A 23,860-nucleotide genomic window follows, 5' to 3' on the forward strand; every position below is an offset into this window, starting at 1 on the left:
CTTACGTAGCTAGTTTGCGTCTATCTTGGTCTGCTATGTATGGGCTTGGGCTAGCTAGCTTTAACGCGCTCATCAGCCCCTGTGCTCCATCTAGCATTATAAGGCTACAGAGGCCAAAACGGTCATCATACCTCAGTGACACACCTGGTGCAATTACCAGGTGTGCTGACACTGCTCCCTGCTTGGAGTACCTGAGAGTGAGTACCAGGGCTGTTCTGACCTACTGCAGCAGATAGAGGTGCCCATGAGCAGAAGCAAGGCCTTCTGGGATTGGTTATATTGTCGTCCCCCTCAGAACAGGAAAGGCTCCGCCCCCCCCCCCCCCCCCAAAGAAAGCCCATAAAGAAGACCGTGAGGCGGGGGGGTTCTGGTAACCAGGGTGACGCGGCGACCTTCGCAGGGGTTCCGTCAACAGAGTTTTGTTTGCGATCCTCTGATCCTGTAGCGAGGCCAGTTAGCCTCCACAATAACAGCTCAAACTATCAGCTAGAGTGGCTCATCACGATGCAACGCAGACTAGCTAGGCCACCACGGCTAACAACATCTTCTATGAAGGGTAATTTCTTAGGAGGAACTAATTATTATTATTGTTTTTGTACATTTGATCCTTGCAGCAACCTTGTACCACATACCGCTGTATTGTATATTCCTCTACTACTAAAAGCCAGCACTCTGACATTCAAGCATTTTTCACAGAGAATTTTCTTTTCCGTTGATTTTTTCCTACTGAAAACAACTAAAGAGAGCTGAACCAGATTGAGACTGTCTTTCCCTCTTTCCACCTCTCTCTCTCTTTCTCTTTCTCTCAGTATTGAGTGGTATTCTCTGGGGAGAGAGGCACTAAACTTGATCAAACCGGTCTATTTGTCTTCAGGTTCCCCAGAGCACAGCCACTTCCTCCAACACTGCTGCCTTCTACATCTTTTCACTTTTCTTCTCTGCCTCTCACCCTTTTCCCCTCCCTTATTTCCTCTGTTTCTCTCTCTCTCTGTGTCTCTCTCTCTTTCTTTATCTCTCTCTCTCTCTCTCTCTCTCACTCTGTCTCTCTCACTCTGTCTCTCTCTCACTGTCTCTGTCTCTCTCTCTCACTGTCTTTTTGTCTCTCTCTCACTGTCTTTCTGTCTCTCTCTCACTGTCTCTTTCTTTCTCTGTCTCTCTCTCTCTCTCTCTCACGGTCTCTCTCTTTCTCTGTCTCTCTCTCACTGTCTCTCTTTTTCTCTGTCTCTCTCTCTCTCTCTCTGTATCTCTCTATGTCTCTCTCTCACTCTGTCTCTCTCATTTCTCTCCAGACCACTGGTTCTGCTAGATCTCTACAATGAGGGGGAGGTATAAAGGGAAGCAGGGGGAGGAGAGGGTTAGAGTGGACCGGGGCGAGCAAGAGAGCAGGGGGGGGGGAGAGTAAGAGTTGGAGAGAGAAAGAATGAAAGAAACGAGAGAGAGAGAGAGAGAGGAAGAGAAGGAAATGACAACATTTTGCTAACTCACAGCACATTCCTGGGTCTTGACTGGTTGCTGTAGCCTGTGTTGTGTTGTGCAGTAGCCTGGCTGCTGCAGGGCTGTGGGATTATACACAGGCTAGGGTGCTGTGGAGAACCAATGGTAGAAGAACCCTCTAAAAACCCACATTCAATCCATTTCAGGTACTTCAAATTCCTCCAGAAGGTCCGATCAGAACCTCTGTTATATCATCTCTCTCTTCTCTGGAGGCGGGTGTGTGTCCGAGGCTGCTGTGCAGGTGTGGGGGTAGAGGAGGAGGGGAGGAGGAGCGGGGAGGGAAAGGAGGGGGGAGGAAGAGGAGGGAGGGAGAGGAGGGGGGAGGGAGAGGAGGGAGAGGAGGGGAGAGGGAAAGGGAAAGGGAGGGGGAGGGAAGGAGGGAGGGAGAGGAGGGGGGAGGGAGAGGAGGGGAGAGGGAAATGGAAAGGGAGGGGGGAGGGAAGGAGGGAGGGAGAGGAGGGGGGAGGGAGAGGAGGGAGAGGAGGGGAGAGGGAAAGGGAAAGGGAGGGGGGTGGGAAGGAGGGAGGGAGAGGAGGGGGGAGGGAGGGAGAGGAGGGATGGACGGAGGGGGAGGAAGAGGAGAGAAGGAGAGGAGAAGAGTGAAAGATTTTGCTGAAGAAGAGGCAGGCTTGTAGGCGTGCTGGCAGCTTGTGTCTGTCTTTTTCCCTCCCATCTATCTTTCACTCATCCTCCTGTCTCTGGGGGTCAGACTCTTGGTGGTGCAAACACACACACATACACACACACGTACACACACACACACACAGGAAGACGCACACAGCTCTGGTACATATACCACCCACACAAATAAAATAATTCCCTGAATCAAGTGCCCTCACACAAACACAAACATATTCACACTAGCTTCCTCACACACAAACATATTCACACTGCTCAGTCACTCAAACCCCCCTCTCCTACCCTCCACACACACACCCACACACACACACATAAACACACTCACTGCTTTCAACACCCATTTACCATACTCAGCAGGAACACACGCAAACACTTGCAGAACCCCCCCCAGCCCCCCCCCCCCACACACAGTCCTTTCAGACACAGATTTCTGCATGCTTGCTATATTTCCTCTACCATGCTCTGCTGCCCTCCCCCTCCACACATGCATCTACCGTAGAGAGAGAACTCTTCTGGATGCACAAAACTGTAACACAGCAATATAACCTCTCTCTCCTCCCACACACACCGGCCCATAGGCCGAGGCGCACACACAGAGCTCACACTGTGAGGAGTGCATAGTGTTGGCTCATGACTTGGGTTTGCCATACGGCAGCTACCTCCCCCATCGCTCTGGGCTCCTGGACTGTCACCCTCGCTGAGGGGTGGGGCGGGGGGGGGGGGGGGGGGGAGTTGGAAAAATGCAGTACGCAGATAGGACGGTGGAAAGGTACAAAAGACCAAAAGAGAGACAGAGCCGGGAGAGTAAAAAGAGAAATGGAGGAGGGGGTCAGATGGCTGAGCGGTTAGGGAGTCGGGATATTAATCAGAAGGTTGTTGGTTCGATTCCCAAATGACTAGTCCTTGGGCAAGGCACTTCACCCTACTTGCCTAAGGGAGAATGTCCCTGTACCTTCTCTAAGTCGCTAGGGATAAGACAGCTTCTCACAACTGTTAAAAGCTTTAGTTTAACTAAATACAATACTATGACTATCTTATACAATTCCTGACAATATCATGTGTTGCTTTTCCAGATCTGAGGTCTATACAGCGTTGTTTTCCAGGCTTTTAGTTACGACAAAGAGACCTTAGTGTTTCACAGCCAACCTGCTGAGCAGTGGATCCTATTGTCCACAAAATCGTCTGGTTCATGTCAGGTAACAGAACCTGCGAGGTCTATCTGGACCATCACAACAGGGATTAGGTTTCATAAAAGGGTGGCATCTCACAGGTCTTTACAACTGTGAAAGGGCTCCTTTTTTAAAGGCAGCTAAACATCCAATACCACACATGCCTCCTCTTCAGGAAGGTCCTGTTGTCCTGTAGATGCCCCTTTCACATGCAGGGCTTGTGTGTGTGTGTGTGTGTGAGTCTCTACCTGCCCCTCTTCCAACATGCTGTCCTGTCACCTTTTACAATGGAGCACAATAGAGGGAACTGGTGCTATGAAGAAGAAGAGAGAGCAGAGACTGACGGAGGAGAGAGTGGGGAGGAGAGTGAGGGGGAGGAGTGAGAGGGGGAAGGAGAGTGAGGGGGGAGGAGAGAGGGGGACACACAAGAGAGTGAGATGGACGGAGGAGAGAGAGGGGGGAGGAGGGGGAAAGAGAGGGAGGAGGAGGGGGAGAGAGAGGGGGAGGAGGGGGAGAGAGGGGGGGAGAGGGGGGGAAGGTGGAGAGTTGGGGGATAGGAGAGAAAGGGGGGAGGAGGGGGAGAGAGGGGGGGGTGGAGAGTTGGGGGGAGGAGAGAGAGGGGGAGGAGGGGGAGAGAGAGGGGGGCAGAGAATCAACCTCCAAACTGAGCCAACAGGAACCTGCAGACAGGGACAGCTCATCCATACTCCTTTTGTACTGACTGGAGTGTGTGTGTGTTCCTGTGTGCATGTGTACGTGTGTATAAAAGAGAGTGAGGGTGTTTTGACAGCTTGGGGCCATAGAGGAGCAGCAAAGCAGCAGAAGGCTCTGTGTGTGTGTGTGTGTGTGTGTGTGTCTGGGGGGCGGGGTCCTGACAGCTTGGCCGTCCCAGCCTGCCCCTGGGCCCCCGCCAGGTCACATGACACCAGTCAAACTCTGTCACCATGTCCCAGAGGAAGGCAGGCCCTGACCAACACACACACACGTACAACCACATATGCACCCACACAAACACAAACAATACTTTAGATAAACAAAGGGGGCCTGGAACCAGGAACCAACATACAGCAGCCTCGAGGACCAGGGCAGGACCCAGTGTAGTGTAGTGTTCACCCCAGGACTGGAGTACAACATGCTCCCCATCCAAGCACACACAACAAAGGCTGCTGTCATGTGTGTGTGTGTGTGTGTGTGTGTGTGTCAGGAGCCAGGCGTCCCCAGAGTCTGTGCTGGGGTCCTGTCATGTCTGCTGTGTGAAAGACCGTGTGGATCAATAGCAGACTATCGATAGGAGATGACATGAGGGCTCCTGGGACATGCTGGCTATACACCTGACCCTGAGAGGCACTCACACACACACACACACACACACACACACACAGTCTTCATCTTTACAGCTCTTCCTCCCTGCTTCCGTCTATCTCCCTCTCTCCCTCTCCCTCTCTCTCTCTCTATCTCTCTCTCTCTCTCCAGCTTTCTCTGACCCTTATTTGAACTTAGCAAATTCTAATGTAACAACTGAAACTGTTTTTTTTCTTTCTCCCAAACGTGGGTAATTCCACCTTACTTACCCTGAACCTGCTCAGCATAAACTGAACCTCTCCATGCTGGCAGGTTAGGTTAGACTGGAAACAGATCTCATCTACTGGATATGTGTGTATGTGTGTGTTTTGTGTGCATGTGCTTTTGTCTGTGTCAGTGTGTGTGTGTGTGTGTGCATTTCTGTCCTACCCTCCTGGAGAGGATTTTAGCACCGCATGCTGACTTTTAGCAACCCAAAGTCAAACAGTGACTCACAAATTCCTTTTTGCTTTTTTTCCAGCGATCTGTGGTAGACATTAGGGAGAGGCACCTTTCCTCTCCACCACTCCACCTCTCCCTGCTCTGGCTAACCCAGTCTGCTCGGCAGTAAGTGACTCTGCTATCCCTATCTCCTTCCTTTAACGGTACTCTGAGCTAGACAGCCAAAGACAGCACTGTGAGATTTGCAGACAGACAAACAGACACAGCACATTACGCTAGGCAGCCATACACACAGAGACAGCCCTGTAAGCTAGGCAGACAGACACACACACAGACACAGCCCTGTAAGCTAGGCAGACAGACACACACACAGACACGGCCCTGTAAGCTAGGCAGACAGACACACACACAGACACAGCCCTGTAAGCTAGGCAGACAGACACCCACACAGACACAGCCCTGTAAGCTAGGCAGACAGACACACACACAGACACAGCCCTGTAAGCTCGGCAAACAGACACACACAGAGACACAGCCCTGTCAGCTAAGAAGGCACACAACTCAATGCACACAGCAAGTTTTTTTTCTTCTGTCTGTGAACACGTGCCAGGAGGTTAAGGTGGTGAAACTCAGACTGTCTGTTTTTAACACACCTGGATGAGGTTATCTGTGGGATGTCGCAGCAGGTTGTCAGTTGGTTCATCTGGTGACAGATCGAGGAGGTGAGGGGAAGCTTTGATTGTGCCAGGGTGGTGGTCAGCTGGGAACGAACATGTCTAGAACCTTCTCTGAAAGTGTCTCCTAATGACCCCCATCACATTGGTGCCGGGTCTGAACCTGCACTCCCCACAGCACACATATCACCTGCAGGATGTCTGTGCCAGGACACACATACACACCTCAACGCTTCTGATCGGGCTCAGACCCGTGGCAAATGTTTTCAACTCTGAGAGTGGATAAAAGGGCCAGGCAGTCTCTCTCTCTCACACACACACACACACAACAGGCCTCAGAGACATCGACGCCGTCTCCCCTGTACGTGTCTGCCCCCCTCCCCACACACACACAACTGGTGTAGATGAACAGAGCTAGCACCTTGATGCTAATGTCCCTTCTGCCTTTGTTGGACAGTGGCTTCCCCTAGCGCTGGCTGTAAAAGGCTGCTTCAAAGTGAGGTTCAGAATCATCTTAACCAGGAAAGTGTGACAGCTCGGGACACACAGCAACCATTAGGCTCAGCTCAGTAACCAGCGCTCTTCTGGAAAAAAGTTTTAGTTGTTATTCTTCTACTGTGTAGTTAAAGTGTTTTATCAAGCACCTGAAAGGATTCTAGACCTTTAAAAATGCAGGCATTCAGGTATAAACAAAACAGAACTAATAAAATCTGCAACCACACAGGATTCGATAACTAAAAATGTATTATATAACGAGAACAAAATACTTTCGAAAATAATGTTAAGACCATCTTTAAATTGCAGTCTCAAACACACCCGTTGTCTATAAAGGCTTCCATCTCTCATTTAAGAGATACTGAGAGACGGGTTATTGCACAAGACTAGAGGCTAAAACAGCAAACCGTGAGTTCTCCCTAGTCAAGAATCCCGCTCCACTCTCATTTCCCTCCGCCCCAGTGGACAGAGAGAGAGGGAGGGAGAAGGAGGAAGAAGAAGAAGAATGGCCAAAATGATTTGAATGATGGTGAGGAATGCTTAAAGAGTGTCTACGAGGCGGGAGGGGGGCCCAGCCGGCGGCTGACTTGAGTTGAGGGGGAGGCGAGAGAGGGAGATGTCCCGCGGGACAAGCCTATCCTACAGGTCTGGTATGCGTGACTGAGCAGGGGGGTGAAATATCCAAAGCTGCCTTCCTAACTCCAGGAAACAATGGCTAACGCCGGTAGCGTTCCCGGTCTCATTTAAGCACTCAACATTGATGTCCAAAGCTAGAACTAAATTAACCGAATCATGTTGCAAGCTTCATAGAGACAAGGACTATAAATTAACCTAAATGTCCGTTCAAGAAAATAGAAATACTTTGAGTTTTTGACGGTCAGCATTTATCCGTCAGGACTGATTATTTAGTCTTTCCAAATAATCAGTAGGCTACTGCACGCTACACTGATAATTACAGCCTAACGAGTAAATCAAGGGAAGCATCCATTTTGAATCTACTCGTAAATAATGTAACAAGCCAGCATCTCACTACACAACACCTTAACATTTTTGTCGCCGTCTCCTGAGAAAGAACATCATATCTTCATCTATTCTGTTGTTGGTCCTAATAGCCAAATCTCTGTCGCATTCCAGCGATTTCGCATGCCCCATCATGCCAGTCGCCTGTGAGCATCGATTCCCTCCGAACCTATCCTAATACTGGATCAAAATAAATAAGTAGACCTCCTGAGATATAATACAATAACTTTACAAAAGCAGCCAATTCTTCTTGTTTATTATATAAATATCAACTTTAATGTTTTATCGTAAGAATATAAAACAATTTAATTTGGGATTCTGTTTTTTTTTTACAAACACATATACAGTACATTTAAGCACAGTAGCTTTTCAGCAGGACTCCAAACATGGTGCAGGACGATACATTAGGGTATACGTAGGCCTGAAACGCATTTGCTTAAATCCGAGACAGTAAGAGATGTTTTGTCTCTAAGCTTGTATTTAAATGGATGTTGCCTATTATATTTCCCAATCTGTTATCTTCACTACGGGCTGTGTGCGACGTGGTAAAACCATAATATCGAGGACATGGAGTTACAGAAATATAAGAAACACCTGATTGAAAAAAGGGCATTTCTCTTATAGAAATCACTTCAATTTGAAGTACAACGCTCTGAATAACAGCCATTATTTAAACAATATCTGCCAACATAAGCATAGATACATCAGCAGAGGACCTCTTGTTATACGAGGCTTCAAGGCCTTTAAGTTGGGCTCAAAAGTAAACAAAACAAAATAAAAGCTTTTTGACACAAACCAGTATTTAATCCGTATTTGCATAAACTCGCTCGTATTGTTCTATCTGGGCAATACTTTAGAAGGTCTCCCTCCTCTTTCTCCCCATCATTGTGAAGCGTTTCGGTGGAAATTAACAAAGGTAGTTAGAATCCATTCTCTTTGCCTTTCTCAGGCGCAAGAGGCGATGGGGGAGGGGACTGGTCCTTTAGGCACAATTTCTCTCCGTTTCTCTTCTTTATAAGAATACATAATTCATAAAACATCTAGGAGGTAGCCAAAGGTTTTAGGCGCGACAGTTCGGTAGGAAAAAGTTTTAATAGTGCGGCTCCGTTAGTTTTAATTGATGCTTACGTTGGGCGGGATATTGCGTTAATGAAAATGCATGTAGTTAATCTTATTTAACCTTAAATGTGAACCACAAGTCGCCGTTTTGGGAATTGAGTTAGACATTTAGAATATCCTATTACGAGATTGAGCAAACAGAAAGAAAAAAAATTTTGAATAAGGGACCATTTCCCCGCCCACTCGTCTCCTCTCCCCCCTCCCTCTGTCCCTCGCAACTAGACCCTCGCAAAGTTTCACCTCACTTTCTCACTCTCGGTCATCTGCCAGAGTCCCAGGTTTAACACTTTAAGGCAGGGCAGCTGAGTTATCCTTTCCAGGCCCCTCTTTGTGATTTTAGTACATCCATACAAATCGATACCGGTCAGTTGAGTCAAGTGGTCCGCTATGAGCTCCAGTCCTTTGTCTGTAATGCGCACGCACTGCCCAATGTTCAGAGTTCTCAGCTCGTGCATCTGTCGCACCATCCTATTGATGCCATCGTCACTGATGTGGCACGAGCAGAGGGACAGGGACTTGAGCTGGTACAGGCCCTGGGCAATGTACGCCAGACTCTGGTCTCCTATCTTGTCACAGAAAGACACGTCCAGTCCCGACAGCCTGAGCGTGCCCATGGCTAGGTGCATAATGCCTGTGTCGCTGATGTTGTCACACGAGCGCAGGTTCAAACTCCACAGGCTGGTCATGTGCGAGAGGTGGATCATTCCAGCGTCCGAGATCCCCCCGCAGAAACTCAGGTTGAGAACTTTGAGCTTGGCCAGGCCTTTGGAGATGTGCTTTAGCGACAGATCCGTCAGTTTTTGGCAGTCCTGCAGAGTGAGATATTCCAGGTTAAGACACCCCTCCGCGGCGCTCCGGGTCATCCCGGCCAGGTGGCCGATGCCCACGTCTGAGACGTGCCTGCAGCTTCGGAGGTTGAGGCTCTTGAGCCGGTGTAGCCCCCACGCTATGAGCAGCAGGCCGGTGTTGGTGATGTTGCTGCAGCCGCCCAGCTCCAGAACCTCCAGGTTCTTCAGGTACTGAGCGATTCGGCCCAGACTGGAGTCTGTGATCTGCTTACACAGGCTGAGGTTCAAAACCCTCAGCGAGGGAATCTCCTGGACGAACGCGTGCCCCAGCCCGTTATCCGTTAAGTTGTAGCAGCCGCTCAGGTTCAGGCTCTCAATGTTTGGCATTCCCTGGATCACATAGCTGAGGCTGCGCCGTAGGCTGAGGATCTGAACCCGCCGGATCCCTCTGGCCTGTAGGCTGGGGAAGAGAGAGGGGTTGGCCCGCCGCAGATGCAGTTTCGCTTCCACCCCCCTCCATACCGACTTGTGGTAAGACGCGTCCCTCCAAGCCGCGCACACTTGGGCTACCCTCCCTTTGTCCCTCACATCCAAGTAACTGAAAATCATGGCTAAAATTTCCGGGAAGAGGCACGATATGTGCGTCTCCATTTTACACAGGCATACAAAAGCCCACCGACGTCTTTTCCTCGGTAAAGTATAGTCCCTTTATCCGGAAGGAAAGCGTTTTTAAGATCTTTCCCGTTACTCTTTTCACATTTAACTGTGCAAATCGATCAACTCCACAGCCCACGTGATCCTTCTGGTTGCGCAGTAGGATTCACATGCAAAAAGCCAAAAAAAGCTGGTTCCACTACAAAACCTTACCAAAAGGGGGAACGCGCCGAACATTCAGACAACGGTGCCTATTTCGCCTTTAGATAACCGTCTGTGCTCGCCCCGAGGATCTAAACGGTCGTACATTTTCGAAAACGACCTTTAAACTATCATAAACACACGCAGGGTTAGGATTCCAGTCTTGTTCTCTCGTCCTTTCCACCCCGTTATCAGAGAAAGGAACCGGGGTTTCGGTTCGTCTTTGCGCTCTGCTCGCACGCATTGCCAAGCCGAGGGGCTGCCTGCTGCCTTTGTCTGATCTTTTCAAACTGACTTGGCAGGGCCGCAAGCACTGTGAGGCTATGGGGGAGGACACACACATTGACACACAATAAAACTGACTTTTTGTAGTGGATGAATAAATAACAGTGTATTATATTTCGCCTTAAGGTGTAGGAAAACCAAATACAGTACATCCTGCTATATTAAAACACACTTAAGCGACGTTACTGTAGCCGGTTTCAACTCCCCCTCCCTGCATTAATGGTACTGCCCAACCCAGCTGGAACAGTAAGAATAGTTCCCCTGGAAACCAACTTCTTACAATTCAGTTCACTTTAGTCTTAACCCTTTATCCGTCGCTTAGTGTTGCTATTACAGAGTTTCCGTTTCATTAAAATGAATAAAAAAGGTCATAGAAAACGGTGGCAGCATACGTCAGATAGCATTTGATATTTGATCGAATATTCTTTTCCCCTCTTTGCTTAGCAAACTGCTGTTTGTTTCACCAGCCACTCTCATTAAGAAACATAGACTAGCCTACTTGTATCATATCTGCTCATATATAAACGTAACAAGTTAGACACCACTTATACATCATTTATAACACATTTGGTATGTTGTTTGTGAATAGGAAGTCGATAGTGACTCCATCAAATAATGAAATGTCACAATATAACAAGTTCCTCTAGCTATGTGTGGCAGTGGTAGACAATGAATTTTTTAACGTTAAGCAGACAAGTCTAATATTAAATGTAACTTTCAAATCAAGCAGAATTGGTTGTCTTTCAATTCACCATATCAACAAAACCATAGTCTCAACACCTGCATACAGAAAACCAGAGCATTACAAAGAACAAGACAATTTGCTACTCTGATACAGTCCCACAGAATATCAAAGAGCTCTGCTAACAAAAGGAAAACGGTACATGGCTTATTCTCTTTTCTTTTAGGATCAACTTTTAGCGTGACACACAGCAGTGGGCTCTCCCTCCTGCTGCCTGCCTGTGTGTGTATGTGTGTGTGTGTGTGTGTGTGTGTGTATGTGTGTGTATGTGTGTGTATGTGTGTGTGTGTGTATGTGTGTGTGTGTGTGTGTGTGTGTGTGTATGTGTGTGTATGTGTGTGTGTGTGTGTGTGTTAGCTAATATGACAGCAGAGCTCTGGCAAAAGCCAGTGGAGTGTGTCAGAGTGGTGAAGAGAAAACGGAAAGAGAGAGGCAGCAGCACACCCATGTTTACAGGGGAAAATGCAACCCGGCACCACTGACAGCACCTATCCTCCCTCTCTCCATGTCTACCCCCTCTTCCCCTTCACTCCACCCCCCCCCCCTCTCTGTCTCTCTCTCTCTCCCCCCCTCTTCATCTCACCCCCCCTCCCACACACACACACCCTCCCTTTTATCAGACAGATCCAGAAAATATGGATTCTTAAGTTTTAAGGACCTCTCTCATTACACCATGTTACACTGTAGTTTAGCGCACTATCCTTGTGCTTTAGCCTACTTCCAGATTCTCTTGACAGGTAGACCTTCCCCTGTGTGTGTGGTGTGTGTGTGTGTGTGTGTGTGTGTGTGTGTTGGGTGGGCTGGAAAGGCCTGCCAGTAGTGGGGTCATCAGTGTGTGGATGTTTACTGAGTTCTTCAGACACCTATGGTGTTGGGGTGAGGGAAGGGGTGAGGAGAGAGGGAGGGGCACTGTGACAGCTCTGCATGGCCCAGGACCCTACCTCTCCCTGCATGCCTGTCTGTGTGTGTGTGTGTTTGAGTCTGTTGTGTGTGTTTGTGAGTCTGTGTGTGTGTGTGTGTGTTTGTGTGACCCTGCTCCACACTGCTGTGTGTCACTGCCTCTCTAAGCAGACCTGCTGGGCCCTCAGCAGCACTCACACTGAGGCTGGAAATAAGCACTGAGAGAGGGAGAGAGAGAGGTGGAGGGAGGGGGGAGGGAGGGAGGGAGGGAGGGAAGGAAGTGGATCGAGAAGTGGAGAGAGAGGGAGAGAGAGGGAGAGAGAGGGAGAGAGAGGGAGAGGGGGGAGGGATGGGGGGAGGGGGAGAGAGAGGGAGGAAGGGGGGCGGAGAGGGAGGGGGGCGGAGAGAGAGGGAGGGAGGGAAGGGGGGGCGGAGAGAGAGGGAGGGGCGGAGAGAGAGAGGTGGAGGGAGGGAGAGAGAGGGGGGAGGGAGGGGAGGGGGGGCAGAGAGAGAGGGAGGGGCGGAGAGAGAGAGAGAGGTGGAGGGAGGGGAGGCAGAGAGAGGGAGGGAGGGGTGGAGAGAGAGAGGTGGAGGGAGGGAATGAAGGAGGTGAGAGGGTGGCAGAGAGAGGTGGAGGGGAGGAGCAGAGAGGAGGAGAGAGAGAGGGATGTGGAGGGGAGGAGGGGCAGAGAGGGAGAGAGGAGGAGAGAGGGGGATAGAGAGTGAGAGGGGATATGGAGAGGTAGAGTTAGGTGGAGGGGAGAGGAATGCCAGGGAATAAATGCAGGATGGAAAAGATGAAGGGGACGATAGAGGGACTGAAATGAAGGAAAGTAGGGATGAGAGCACAAGAATGATTTTGCACTTATTCAGCAGCCAAGCTTGAAAACTATCAAGTTAACAAATGCAAACAGAAACTAGAGCAGAAAACAGATGCAGGGTAAAAAAGACTGAGAGGTAGATAGGAAAGAACAGGTGGGATGAGAGAGAGTGAAGTAAAAGAGTAAACGAAAGAAAAAGAAAGTGAGAGAAAGTAGAAAAAAATGGAGATAACTGGAAAGACAAGTGTTATATGCAAATTTAGAGGTGTTTTAGAAGCTTCTGGAATATTCTGTCATGTGATGCGGTGTGCTGATTCAGGCGAGGGCGTAATTGGATAATTGCGTGCCACAGAGCTGGCCTGATAACTGTGCTCGGGGCGTTGGTTTCCAAGGCGACGTGGGCGTGTGTCAACACGCCGGTGAAAGCTGACACCTCGTGAATAGATTTGACGTTACTTTGTAGTTCCTCTCTCTTTTTCTTCGTTTTTTTTTTTTCTTTTTTTCTTTGCCTCACTTCTCTTTCCTTCCCTTCCGTTCCCTCTGGTGTTTAAGCTTGATTCCTGTCTGGTGCTTTGCCCTGATAGGGGAGAAAAGGGGATGAAGGGAGCGGTGGAGGAGTGTGACAGATGATGAAGGGAGGAGGAGAAGGAGGAAAGGCTCCACACACTCACATAACGTTGTTCCTCTCTCTGCTCTCCAAAAACCAGAACACCTGCTAATAGGCACTACTCCCCTGCATGCTACCTTTCTGTGTATGTTGGTGTGTGTGTGTGTGTGTGTGTGTGTGGGGGGGGGGGGGGGCTGAACAAAAACACATTGGGACATGTTACATGTTTACGATGTGTCCTCCGCATGCCGATTAGGTATGTTAGATATACACATCGAGGTCCCGCTGATTAGAACCAAAGAATCATATTACGGCGAAGGGGAAACGACATAGGAACCATACAGCCTTGGACTGAATTATTAAGATGATCTATCAAAGGGATAACTGATTAAATAATCAGTTCACTGATTGGTTTGTGAGAGAGTGATGATGTATAAGCGCACGGTAGTATCCTCGTGGTGTCCTGCTAGGATTCAGCCGGTATTGATCAGAGAGCTGTGGGAGGCTGCAAATAGGATCAATGACCTTCAGAGGCCCACCTCCCCTGCCTCCTGTAAAGGACTGGCATGTTGGAGTTTGAAGGATGGAGCTTGTCAGACTGGGATCACACCTTCTATTTTCATTCTTCTCATTCGCTCCTCTTCATCTCTCTCTTTTTTATACATCATACCTCTTTCGTTTCCCCCTCTTCTCCCCTCTCCTCCTCCTCCCCTCACCCTCCTCTCTCTACCCCCACTTTCTTATCTGTGTGTTTGACTTTCCAGATGCTGAATGCTGCTTTCTTCTCTCTCTCTCTGTCTTTCTCTCTCTCTGTCTCTCTGTCTCTCTCTCTGTCTCTCTGTCTCTCTCTCTCTCTCTCTCTCTCTGTCACACACACAGACCATACACAAAACCAGCTGAGACACCCCATACAACACACATACACTCTCAAAACTATCCTTGCTACTGTATGTAGAAGGAGAAAGAGAGAGTGATGGGGAGAGAAGGATTCAGGCAGAAACGATATCAGAGAGAGACAACCAAAACAGGCACCGAGGATAAACCCAGCCTGGATTGACAGCCCCGTGGTACCTCACCTGAGAAGAAATAGAGAGGAAGAGAAGTAGAGAAAGAAATGACATAGAACAGTGCATAGCATGTCTAGACCTGGAGAGATGTTCTCGGCAAACAAAAGTGCAGAAAGAGATAGAGAGAGAGAGAGAGAGAGAGAGAGAGAGAGCGAGCAGGGTGAGGGAGAGAGGAGGGAGACACATAGAAAAAGGGGGCAGATGGAGAGAGCAGGAGGGAAAGACGGAGGGAGAGTGAGAAAGAGAGAGAGAGTGATTGGGCTGTAAAATCAACAGCTAAGCCACCCACCCAGCTGAGGCCCCAAGGAGAAAGTGAGAAAGAGAGGAAGAGCGAGAGAGGCAGGGAGAGGTAGAGAAAAAGACAGGGAGAGAGAATGAGAGAGGGAGAGACAGGGAGAGAAAGTGACGGAGAGAGAGGGAGATGGGGAGAAAGAGAGAGAGAGGGAGAGAGGGAGATTGAGAGAGAGAGAAAATCACATGGGAGTGTTAGAGCAGCAAAGAGAGAGAAAGAGAGAGAGGGAGAGATGTGTTCTGATCTCAAAGGTAGTGAGAGTGCAGAGGGGGGCAGGGCGGGGGGGGGGGCGGTCATGCCCAGAGGAAGCAGCCCTAGCCTGGGTAGGGGGCCCCAGGAGGGGGCCTCTCTGGCTGCCTCTGTTCTGCTACTGACAGCTCTTCAGTATGCTGCCTCGCAGGCTCTGTCAGCCTCTGTGTGAATCTCCACTGCCTGCTCTGGTGTGTGTGTATGCATTGTGTGTGTGTGTGCATTGTGTGTGTGTGTGCATTGTGTGTGTGTGTGCCCACTCTTGTTTGTAGGCTGTGCATTCAGACATGGTGGTCTTTCAACCCTGATCTCTCTACAGTCAGCATTTTGCATTCTGCATATTCTCAATTCACCTGTTTGTTGTGTAGGAATGAATACTGTTCAGTGTGTACGTGCGTGAATGTGTGTGCATCTGTGTTTGTGTGTGTGTGTGTGTGTGTGTGTGTGTGTGTGTGTGTGTGTGTGTGTATATAGAGTGTCTCTCCACAGTGATAACCAAGCCCACACAGCTCTCTCTATTCATTAGATCACCGTGCCTGTCTCTCCATTGAGTTGACTGAAAGCCTTGTTCAAGCCTTTAGGAAAGGCTTTTGCATTGCAGACACTCACTCTCTCTCACTCACACACACAACCTTTCTTTGCTCCTTAAAGTGCGATCAGATTGTGTTACCTGCTGCTGAAAACGTGTGTTGGATTTTTTAATACAAAATATCTCCTGTGTGTTTGTGTTTGTGACAGTTTATTTCTGGTTCATCTGTGACTCTGAAGCTGTCAGGAAATATCTGCTTGAAAGTGTTTTGATTCTTTACAGAAGCACAGGGATCCAGAGCGAGAGAGAGCGAGAGAGAAAGAGAGCGAGAGAGAGAGAGAGAGTGTTAGCCCTGCTATTTCTCCCCAGCAGTGAGCAGGCGAGCACTATGCTACCACACAGAGACGAGCAGATGTGCCTTCGTCATGACAGCAATAATGACAATGTGAGATATTCATACACGCAGGCAGAAAAACATTGTTTGTGGCTGAATTAAACATTACAAGCCCAGACTAAAAACCCCAAACATAAAGGAACAAGGATCCACTAACTTGAAGTATCTGGTGTAGAGAGCTGCAGTAGTTGGATCTAGTCTTGGTAAGTGATAGTGTACGTTTTTTGTTGCATGTGTGTGTGTCTTTTCCCTGTGAGGGGATCTGATACAGGTCAAGTTAATCAATCCAGAGAGGAGTGGAAATCAGGCCAAGCCATTCGAGACTGAGACAACATCCCTCAGTGAAGCCAGAAAGTGTGATCTGAGCACACTATCACTGTGTGTGTGTGTGTGTGTGTGTGTGTGTGTGAGCAGCCTGTGCCCTCACATCCCTCCCCCGAGGTCTGTTCTGCCTTTGATGTAAGTTAAACCCTTCCCTGTTGGGGACTGCTAACCCAGGCCATCCAGAACTACACTACCCACGTGGCCAAGCAGCGTCCTGCTACCCAGAAGGCAGTGCTGCATTCTGAGGGTGACATTCACTGTCTTCTCCCCTCACTAGAGGGATCAGGGGGTGGAGGGGGTGGAGGGAAGGGGGGTGGAGGGCAGGGGAGGGGGGAAGTGGTGGCTGATCCCTGCTCTCTAGGGTTGTCTAGAAGTGGATGGAAGGGTGTGTGTGGGTGTGTGTCCCTGGGGAAAGGCTAGCTGGGACTGATGGTTCGCCAGCGGAGCACCAGGGCTCCAGGGGCAGCTCCCAGGCATGTTGCCCAGCCACAGTGCCTCTTCCTCGGGCTACCGGCTTAGGGTATCTGCCCCTTCTGCCCTGCTCTGGTGTGGAGGGACCACGGCTCTGGCAGCAGCTCTGTTACTAGCGCAGCTTCCATCAGTCTGACCTATATCTTAAGATCCTCACACACACACACATGCTATACAAACACACACAGTAGCTTTGTGGCCATCCACTGTTTTAACTGGCTCCCTGCAGACTGTAGACCCTTCAGCTAGGCTTGTCGGGTTCTTTTCAGGAAGTCGATAGGCTCCGAACAGAGGATGGTGGGGATGACAAGATAGGAACGTTGATGAGTTCCTGATCAGGCAGACCGAGAGGAGGAAAACATATTTGGGAGGGAGGGAGGGGGCTGTCATTGGTTTACTGCCTCTCTGCCAGAACCTCTAGCATGACTCATCTGCATCCAAAGTAGAGAGAGAGAGAGAGAGAGAGAGAGAGAGAGAGAGAGAGAGAGAGAGAGAGAGAGAGAGAGAGAGAGAGAGAGAGAGAGAGAGAGGGAGAGAGGGAGAGAGGGAGGGAGGGAGGGAGGGAGGGAGGGAGGGAGGGAGGGAGGGAGGGAGGGAGGGAGGGAGGGAGGGAGGGAGGGAGGGAGAGAGGGAGAGAGAGAGAGAGAGAGAGAGAGAGAGAAAACAACAGAGGAAGGTCGAAAGGTCAGGAGAAATTTGGAGAACGTACACAAGGGAGAGAGCAGAAGAGATTATAAGACGAATGATAGAGAATGAGAATTCCTCTTTGAGATGGCACACAGGGTGCGCCAGGAAAGCATGTGTCACATAGACACTCTGAGTATTAGCATATGTACTATATTTGCTTGTAAATGCTTTGTACGTGTTGTACATGTGCTTAGTGTGTGTGCTCAGTGTGTGCACGAGGCGAACGTGTGTGTGTGTGTGAGCGTGTGAGCTTGTGTGCGTGAGCGTGTCAAGGGGAAACGCGGCAGTTCATTCTCACAACGCTTTATGTTTATTTTTTATAACCCTGTTTATATTCTCTGGATTTTATGTGTGTGTGTGTGTGTGCATGTGTGTGCGTGCGTGTGGTAACGTTTCTATAGAATCTCCCCTGCTCCCCAACAATGTGTGTCAGTGTAAGCTCCGGGCTTGGGAGAGAGGCTGATTTCCGAGGCAGTTCCCCCTGCTGACAGACAAGCCTCCCCAGGGTCTGTGCTCACCCTCCAGGCCTCCATCCCCTCTCCAGGGGCCTGTCCTGAGCTCCTGCCCTCCACCCTCCAGGCCTCCATCCCCTCTCCAGGGGCCTGTCCTGAGCTCCCGCCCTCCACCCTCCAGGCCTCCATCCCCTCTCCAGGGGCCTGTCCTGAGCTCCCGCCCTCCACCCTCCAGGCCTCCATCCCCTCTCCAGGGGCCTGTCCTGAGCTCCTGCCCTCCACCCTGACAGGCCTCTAGTCCTTCATCCTAACCCCCGGGCATACCCCCCCCCCCCCCTCCTCAGATAGCCGGCATAGATCTTCTCGTCACAAAACAAAGCCACAGAAAGATAATAGGATTCTCTTGTTGTTACCACAAAAACGACGACACACCCAGGGAGAGAAGTGTGTTGACAAAAGCAAACGCTGCTGGTAAACAAACTGACTTGGCCGCGTGAAGCGTTTCACAGACGTTGCATCCTGTTGCGTGGCTATTGCACAGACCTCAAGAGGAAACCGCCTGTCTGATCCTGCCCCAGAGGCAGCCGTCTGGGCCACTGACTGAGAGCTGCCCCCTGGTGGCAGCTGTGGGCAACAGCAGGTCGTTGTGAAATCCTATTGATATTATGTATGGAGAAAGTTACGTAAGTTATTTATGCAAGTCAAGTCAGCCTTCACCTTGAACATGTTCTCGGAGAAATCACCGCACCTAAGCTTCTCGATAGAACGTGTTCAACTTCACGCTGTAGAGCTACACCAATGCAGATGCCACACAACAATTTGCCTTAGCATTTTATATACATTTTGCTCATTTGGCAGATTCTTTTTTTGAAACGCATTTCAAATCAAGATGTGGAAATTGTGCACAGTTCTACTAGTATTTTGGAGGTCAGAGTCAAGGAACAGTTGGTTTTAATGGGGGGGGGGGGGGTTACACAGTAATTTATTTCTAAAGAGGTCATTTTTATATTTTTATATTGGTTTTAACCCCATCCAAGGCTGGTAGAGGGTAATACATATCTGCAGGCCATGACCACTGTCTCTCTCTCTCTTTCTCTCTTTCTTTCTCTCTCTCTCTCTTTCTCTCTCTCTTTCTCTCTCTCTCTCTTTCTCTCTCTCTCTTTCTCACTTTCTTTCTCTCTCTTTCTCTCTCTCTCTTTCTCACTTTCTTTCTCTCTCTCTCTCTCTCTCTCTCTCTCTCTCTCTCTCTCTCTCTCTCTCTCTCTCTCACACACACACACCTCCGCTCTCAGGTCTTTATTTCACTCTGACTCTCCAAAATGACCCTCAGGCTCCCCTCTCGCTGGCCCCCAGCCAGGCTTTGAGACTAGGGCATGAGTCTGGCTGGACTGGGGTCAGACTTGGCCTGGCTGGGCACATTAATATCTAATATTACCCACTCATCATTAATAACTAATGTGATCTGAGCTGTCAGTTCCCTGGAGCCAACCTTTAGTCTGAAGTAGCTGGTTTAATCTTAGAAGTGACCATATAACAGGATGTGTTTTTTTTTGTCTGCTGTTATAAATCTCTGGCCAAAGTATTACCTACAGTAACACCTAGAGTATCCTCCCACAGTGTTGGATCAACATTAGAACAGAAAGACCTGTACAGAGATGATTACGTGATTCTGATTCTTCCACAAAGAGCCAGGAGAGGGCGCTCTTGTGTCAACTAAATCGAGGGACCAAAATCCATCAGACTAAGAGTTTATAGAGCTGATATAAATATACCTGTTGCGTGAAATAATACATCATGTCATTTATTTGTACAGTGCTCCGTGGGTTATGTCAATAATTGTACTGTCTGACACCGTGGTCAGCAGGAACATCAGGTTCTTATATCAGAAGACTTATTACAATAGCGGGCCTTCCAGCCGTAAGAGTTGCCTGATGTTTATTGCAGACAAACACTTTACGACGGGAGGCAGCGGCGGGGAGTGTGAGGCGACGGCGGGCGCGTGAAAAGGTGATGGCTGGGCTTGTGAAGATGAAAGACGCTTTATCATGCAGAGACGGTTCTCGGAAACCGAGTGGCGTCTCTCTCGCGCCAGAGAAGTCCGTAGGCTACTACGATGGGACCTTTAAAGCGCCTTAAGAATTCGTGAAGAATTTATGAATGGGATTTTATGATATAGGCTTAGTCTACTTTGTGTCCGTTGTCAGCTTGTTTGTGTTGTTTCTGTGTTCCGTTGTTGTATAAAGAGTTTGTTGTCGATTATTTGATGTTAAAATACAAAGACAAAAATAGTTTTGAACTTGGCCAACTATTTACCATATCCCAGGCTAGGAGCTAGGGAGCCTAGATCAAAGCAGAGCAATTCACCAGGGCCTTCAGTTGTCTTATGCCAACATCTGAAATGAGGAAAGCCCGCTTCAACACGCCTTTTCTTCAGAGGACGTCTCACTGCGCTGATGTGTGGCCGCCTTTATTTTCTCAACCAAAAGGGGATTAAGGTTTTGGAAGCGTTCACGTTTACTCAAACAAATCGTCAAGTTGATTTAATGGGGGATTTTACACACGTGAACTTTGAAGGAATTGTTAATGTTTTCGATTAGATTGACCCCTTTCTTTCTCTCTCTCTCTCTCTCTCTCTCTCTCTCTCTCTCTCTCTCTCTCTCTCTCTCTCTCTCTCTCTCTCTCTCTCTCTCTCTCTCTCTCTCTCTCTCTCTCTCTCTCTCTCTCTCTCTCTCTCTCTCTCTCTCCATCTCTCCCTCTCTGTCCCACTCTCTCGCTTCTCACATTCACTCGCACAAACAAACGGTCGAATTGTTTTATATGCAGTTCAGCCTTAATGGTTTGATCAAACCAGACCACACAACTAACATTTAGGGGAGTTGTATCGTAAGAATTTACTGGTATTTTTACACACTTGAAATTGGGTCTATTAAACATCCTCGTGGGGCAGAAGGGCCGTGATATAGCCTACTTCTGACGGTCCAGATCACCGTCTCTACGGTTAACGGCCCAGGTCACCGTCTCTACGGTTAACGGTCCAGGTCACCGTCTCTACGGTTAACGGTCCAGGTCCCTGTCTCTATCGTTAACGGTCCAGGTCACTGTCTCTACGGTTAACGGTCCAGGTCACTGTCTCTACGGTTAAGCCCCCTCCGGCCGGTCTGTACCCTTTTGGAGCTCGTGAGATACCTTGGTGGTCTCTGCCTCGCGTATCTACATGCACGCTCTTCCTAACCGCTGACCGTCCCTCCCCTCGACTTTTGTATGAAAAGGGGGGGGGGGGGTGGAAGGAGGGGGTAGTGGAGAGTGTGGGATGTGGAGTCACACAGTGTTTAGAGTGTAAACTTGCAAAGGGATCAGAGCGGAGGGGGTGGAAGGAGGCACTTGTTCAATACCCTAACTTGTATCTTGTTTTTAATTATCTTTTACTCGATCTACCATCATATCTTATCGGATCAACTACCTCTTACCCAGCCTGGTCTTTCACAGTTCCTGCTCTTGTTTTTTTTTCCTCATTTGAAGCCTCGTGAGACTCTTCTCACTCAAAGCAGCCAGTGGACTATCCTATGCGTAAAAACACACAACTGCTTCTTCTAAACATTGAACGCAAGACTTGAAATCAATATTAGGCATCTTAAATAGAGTTTAAACAACAATACAAGTCAGTGCTCGGATGCGGACAATGCTTCTGCCACTTTACCACCGCGGCTATTGATTCCTGGTCCGTGTGTCTTCGGTCAGACCCCCGGGACCCACTATAGCGGATTATCAGCGCATGTTTTTGATATGTACTTACAGAAGAGCACTTTCCCGGTTCTGAGTGTGGCACGGAGGGGCATGGATACCAGGACGACCCCGAGACGGTCCATCAGCGCCGGGCAGCATCTTTTTCTGGCCTTCGCTCTCATCGTCTGCTGCGCACAACTACTGGTGGACGCAAACTCCTGGTGGTAAGACCAACTTTTACGCAAACTTCATACACATTAACAGGCTATTCTTCTCCCTCTAGGTTAAACGCAACAAAATTGTCTTGTGTTTCGAGGATTGTTATTTGGTTGTGTGACACCGTTTGTTTAGCGGTTGTTGTTTTGAAATGCTGTTGTGTCATTGTGTTTTGTTGTGTCGTGTGGAGGGCCACGGTGAACAAATGTGGAGGCTTTGTCACAATATTTACCCTCCGGCCCAAATGGTAAACCTGTTTGCTAGCTTGCGTGACAGTACAGTAAGGGGGAGCGCATCTTGACCTGGTTGTGAGGAACAGAGCACCACAAAAACATAATTATAAATTGGAGGCTTCATCACAAATTACATTTCAGACGTTCACTTCATTACCTTCTCATTGTTACCTATTTGTCTGCAATAATCTGGATTCATTTCATTTGTAGGCTATAAACTCTCTTGTTATTATCAAATGCTTGGTTACGATGCTGCCCTTTTCCCGTAAACCCAAATTCAGACTTGACGATTATGGACGTCATGCCTTTTTTTGGATGTAGAGAACCGACCCAACAGGTGTTTTAACCTCATTCAGGAATAAACATTGTTTCCGAACGGTTTCTACTGTGTATATTTACCCTACCAATTCCACTGGGCAGGTCATTAGCAATGAACCCCATCCAGCGACCGGAGATGTACATCATCGGGGCCCAGCCGCTGTGCAGTCATCTCTCCGGGCTGTCCCCGGGCCAGCGCAAGCTCTGCCAGCTGTACCAGGACCACATGGTGTACATCGGCGACGGCGCTAAGACAGGCATCAAGGAGTGCCAGTACCAGTTCAGACAGAGGCGCTGGAACTGCAGCACCGTGGACAACACGTCGGTGTTCGGTCGCGTCATGCAGATTGGTGAGTCCATGCACGAGGCGCGTCATGTCCTTCAGAGCTTGGACTCATCTGAAACTCAAGCCCATTTAATTGATTATTAATTAATCAATTGAAGCTTTAGTTTATAGTCCATTTATGTTTTAACAACCGTAATCATTTCATTTCATTGGCTATAGACCAGTGACTGTGCACGGTCTGGTGTGGTGACAGACTGTAGGCCCTATAGACTCATATTAAATGCGCCGAGGCCTGACGGTAGAAAATCTGGAAAAGCTCACTCAACAATTAAGTGTGATATCCGCTCTTCACTGAAACAAGGTGTTGAGTGTCCCATAGTACACTCCGACTTTAGACCACGAATGCGTGATCCTAGGCTAGCGACGCTAGCCCCTCCCTCCCCATCACAAACAGCAAAGGAGTTATTTGCAGTCAATCGCGAGGTTTATATCGAGGTGTCATCCAGCCCATTGTTCACAGTCTCTTTTGAAATGCAATAACGGGATGACACGGATCCGGCAGATCCGGTGTTCTATTTGAAGTCACGAACCAATAAACGAGCGTTGTCTTTATCGCCTGGCGTATTATTGGCTGGGCCTAACATTCCACATGAGTAGACTACGAGACTGCAAGAAAGCCTGGTTCTAACGCATCCGTATTATTAATAGAACCTGGTAACCTGTTTGATATTGACCAGATATTACCTATATAAAAATGTTTATTTACTCTTTCAGATTTTTTCAGTGTTTGTCTGGTTCAGTTAAGGCCCGTTTTTTACGTTTAAGCGGAGAATGCTTTTTATTTAGACTTTTTTTTAAACAATGTATGCTCCAGAAAAATGCCTTAAATGCATAATTTGTAAATCAACAAAAGAAAATATTGAAAGTGTCTGTATGTCTATAAAGAATTTGTTAGAACACATAGATCTGCCTTCCATATGACAAAAACAGGTATGGAAACGACGTCAAGGAACACATGCTAAGCAGATGCCAACTGTGAGAAAAAGTTCAATATTATAAAGCTGACGTGGAGAGGCAGTCAACCTAAGCAGGCCCCGATGTACACAGTTCATGCTGGTATAATCCCCTAGGTTAGGAGCAGAGAGAGAAAGAAAGATTAATGTGTAAACTGCACATCTCATTACCAACCAGTGCCGGACAAACACCACATTCTCTCTCGCTGTCTCTCCTTTTCTCCTTTTTCGTTCTCTCTTTCAGCCTTTCTCTGT

At 48.7% G+C, this 23,860-nt stretch overlaps 2 protein-coding genes across 2 annotated transcripts in view; one reads left to right on the plus strand and one right to left on the minus strand.

Annotated features, from left to right (window-relative positions):
* Window positions 1–23,860, plus strand: part of wnt5b (wingless-type MMTV integration site family, member 5b) — a 48,923-nt gene that overhangs the window by 19,184 nt on the left and 5,879 nt on the right. The window contains exons 2-4 of the mRNA XM_084701387.1: window positions 5,125–5,210; window positions 21,612–21,763; window positions 22,409–22,656. Of these exons, the coding sequence (XP_084557513.1) occupies window positions 21,651–21,763; window positions 22,409–22,656 (361 nt within the window). The 5' untranslated portion in view covers window positions 5,125–5,210; window positions 21,612–21,650. The remainder of the gene's footprint in view (window positions 1–5,124; window positions 5,211–21,611; window positions 21,764–22,408; window positions 22,657–23,860) is intronic.
* fbxl14b (F-box and leucine-rich repeat protein 14b) lies at window positions 7,480–10,260 on the minus strand. Its single transcript, XM_084701513.1, has one exon. It carries the CDS (start codon window positions 9,790–9,792, stop codon window positions 8,590–8,592), a length of 1,203 nt encoding a protein of 400 aa, XP_084557639.1. The 5' UTR covers window positions 9,793–10,260; the 3' UTR covers window positions 7,480–8,589.

This window comes from Hypomesus nipponensis, chromosome 7 (genome assembly GCF_054491055.1).
Source record: "Hypomesus nipponensis isolate SF chromosome 7, ASM5449105v1, whole genome shotgun sequence".
Lineage (NCBI taxonomy): Eukaryota > Metazoa > Chordata > Actinopteri > Osmeriformes > Osmeridae > Hypomesus > Hypomesus nipponensis.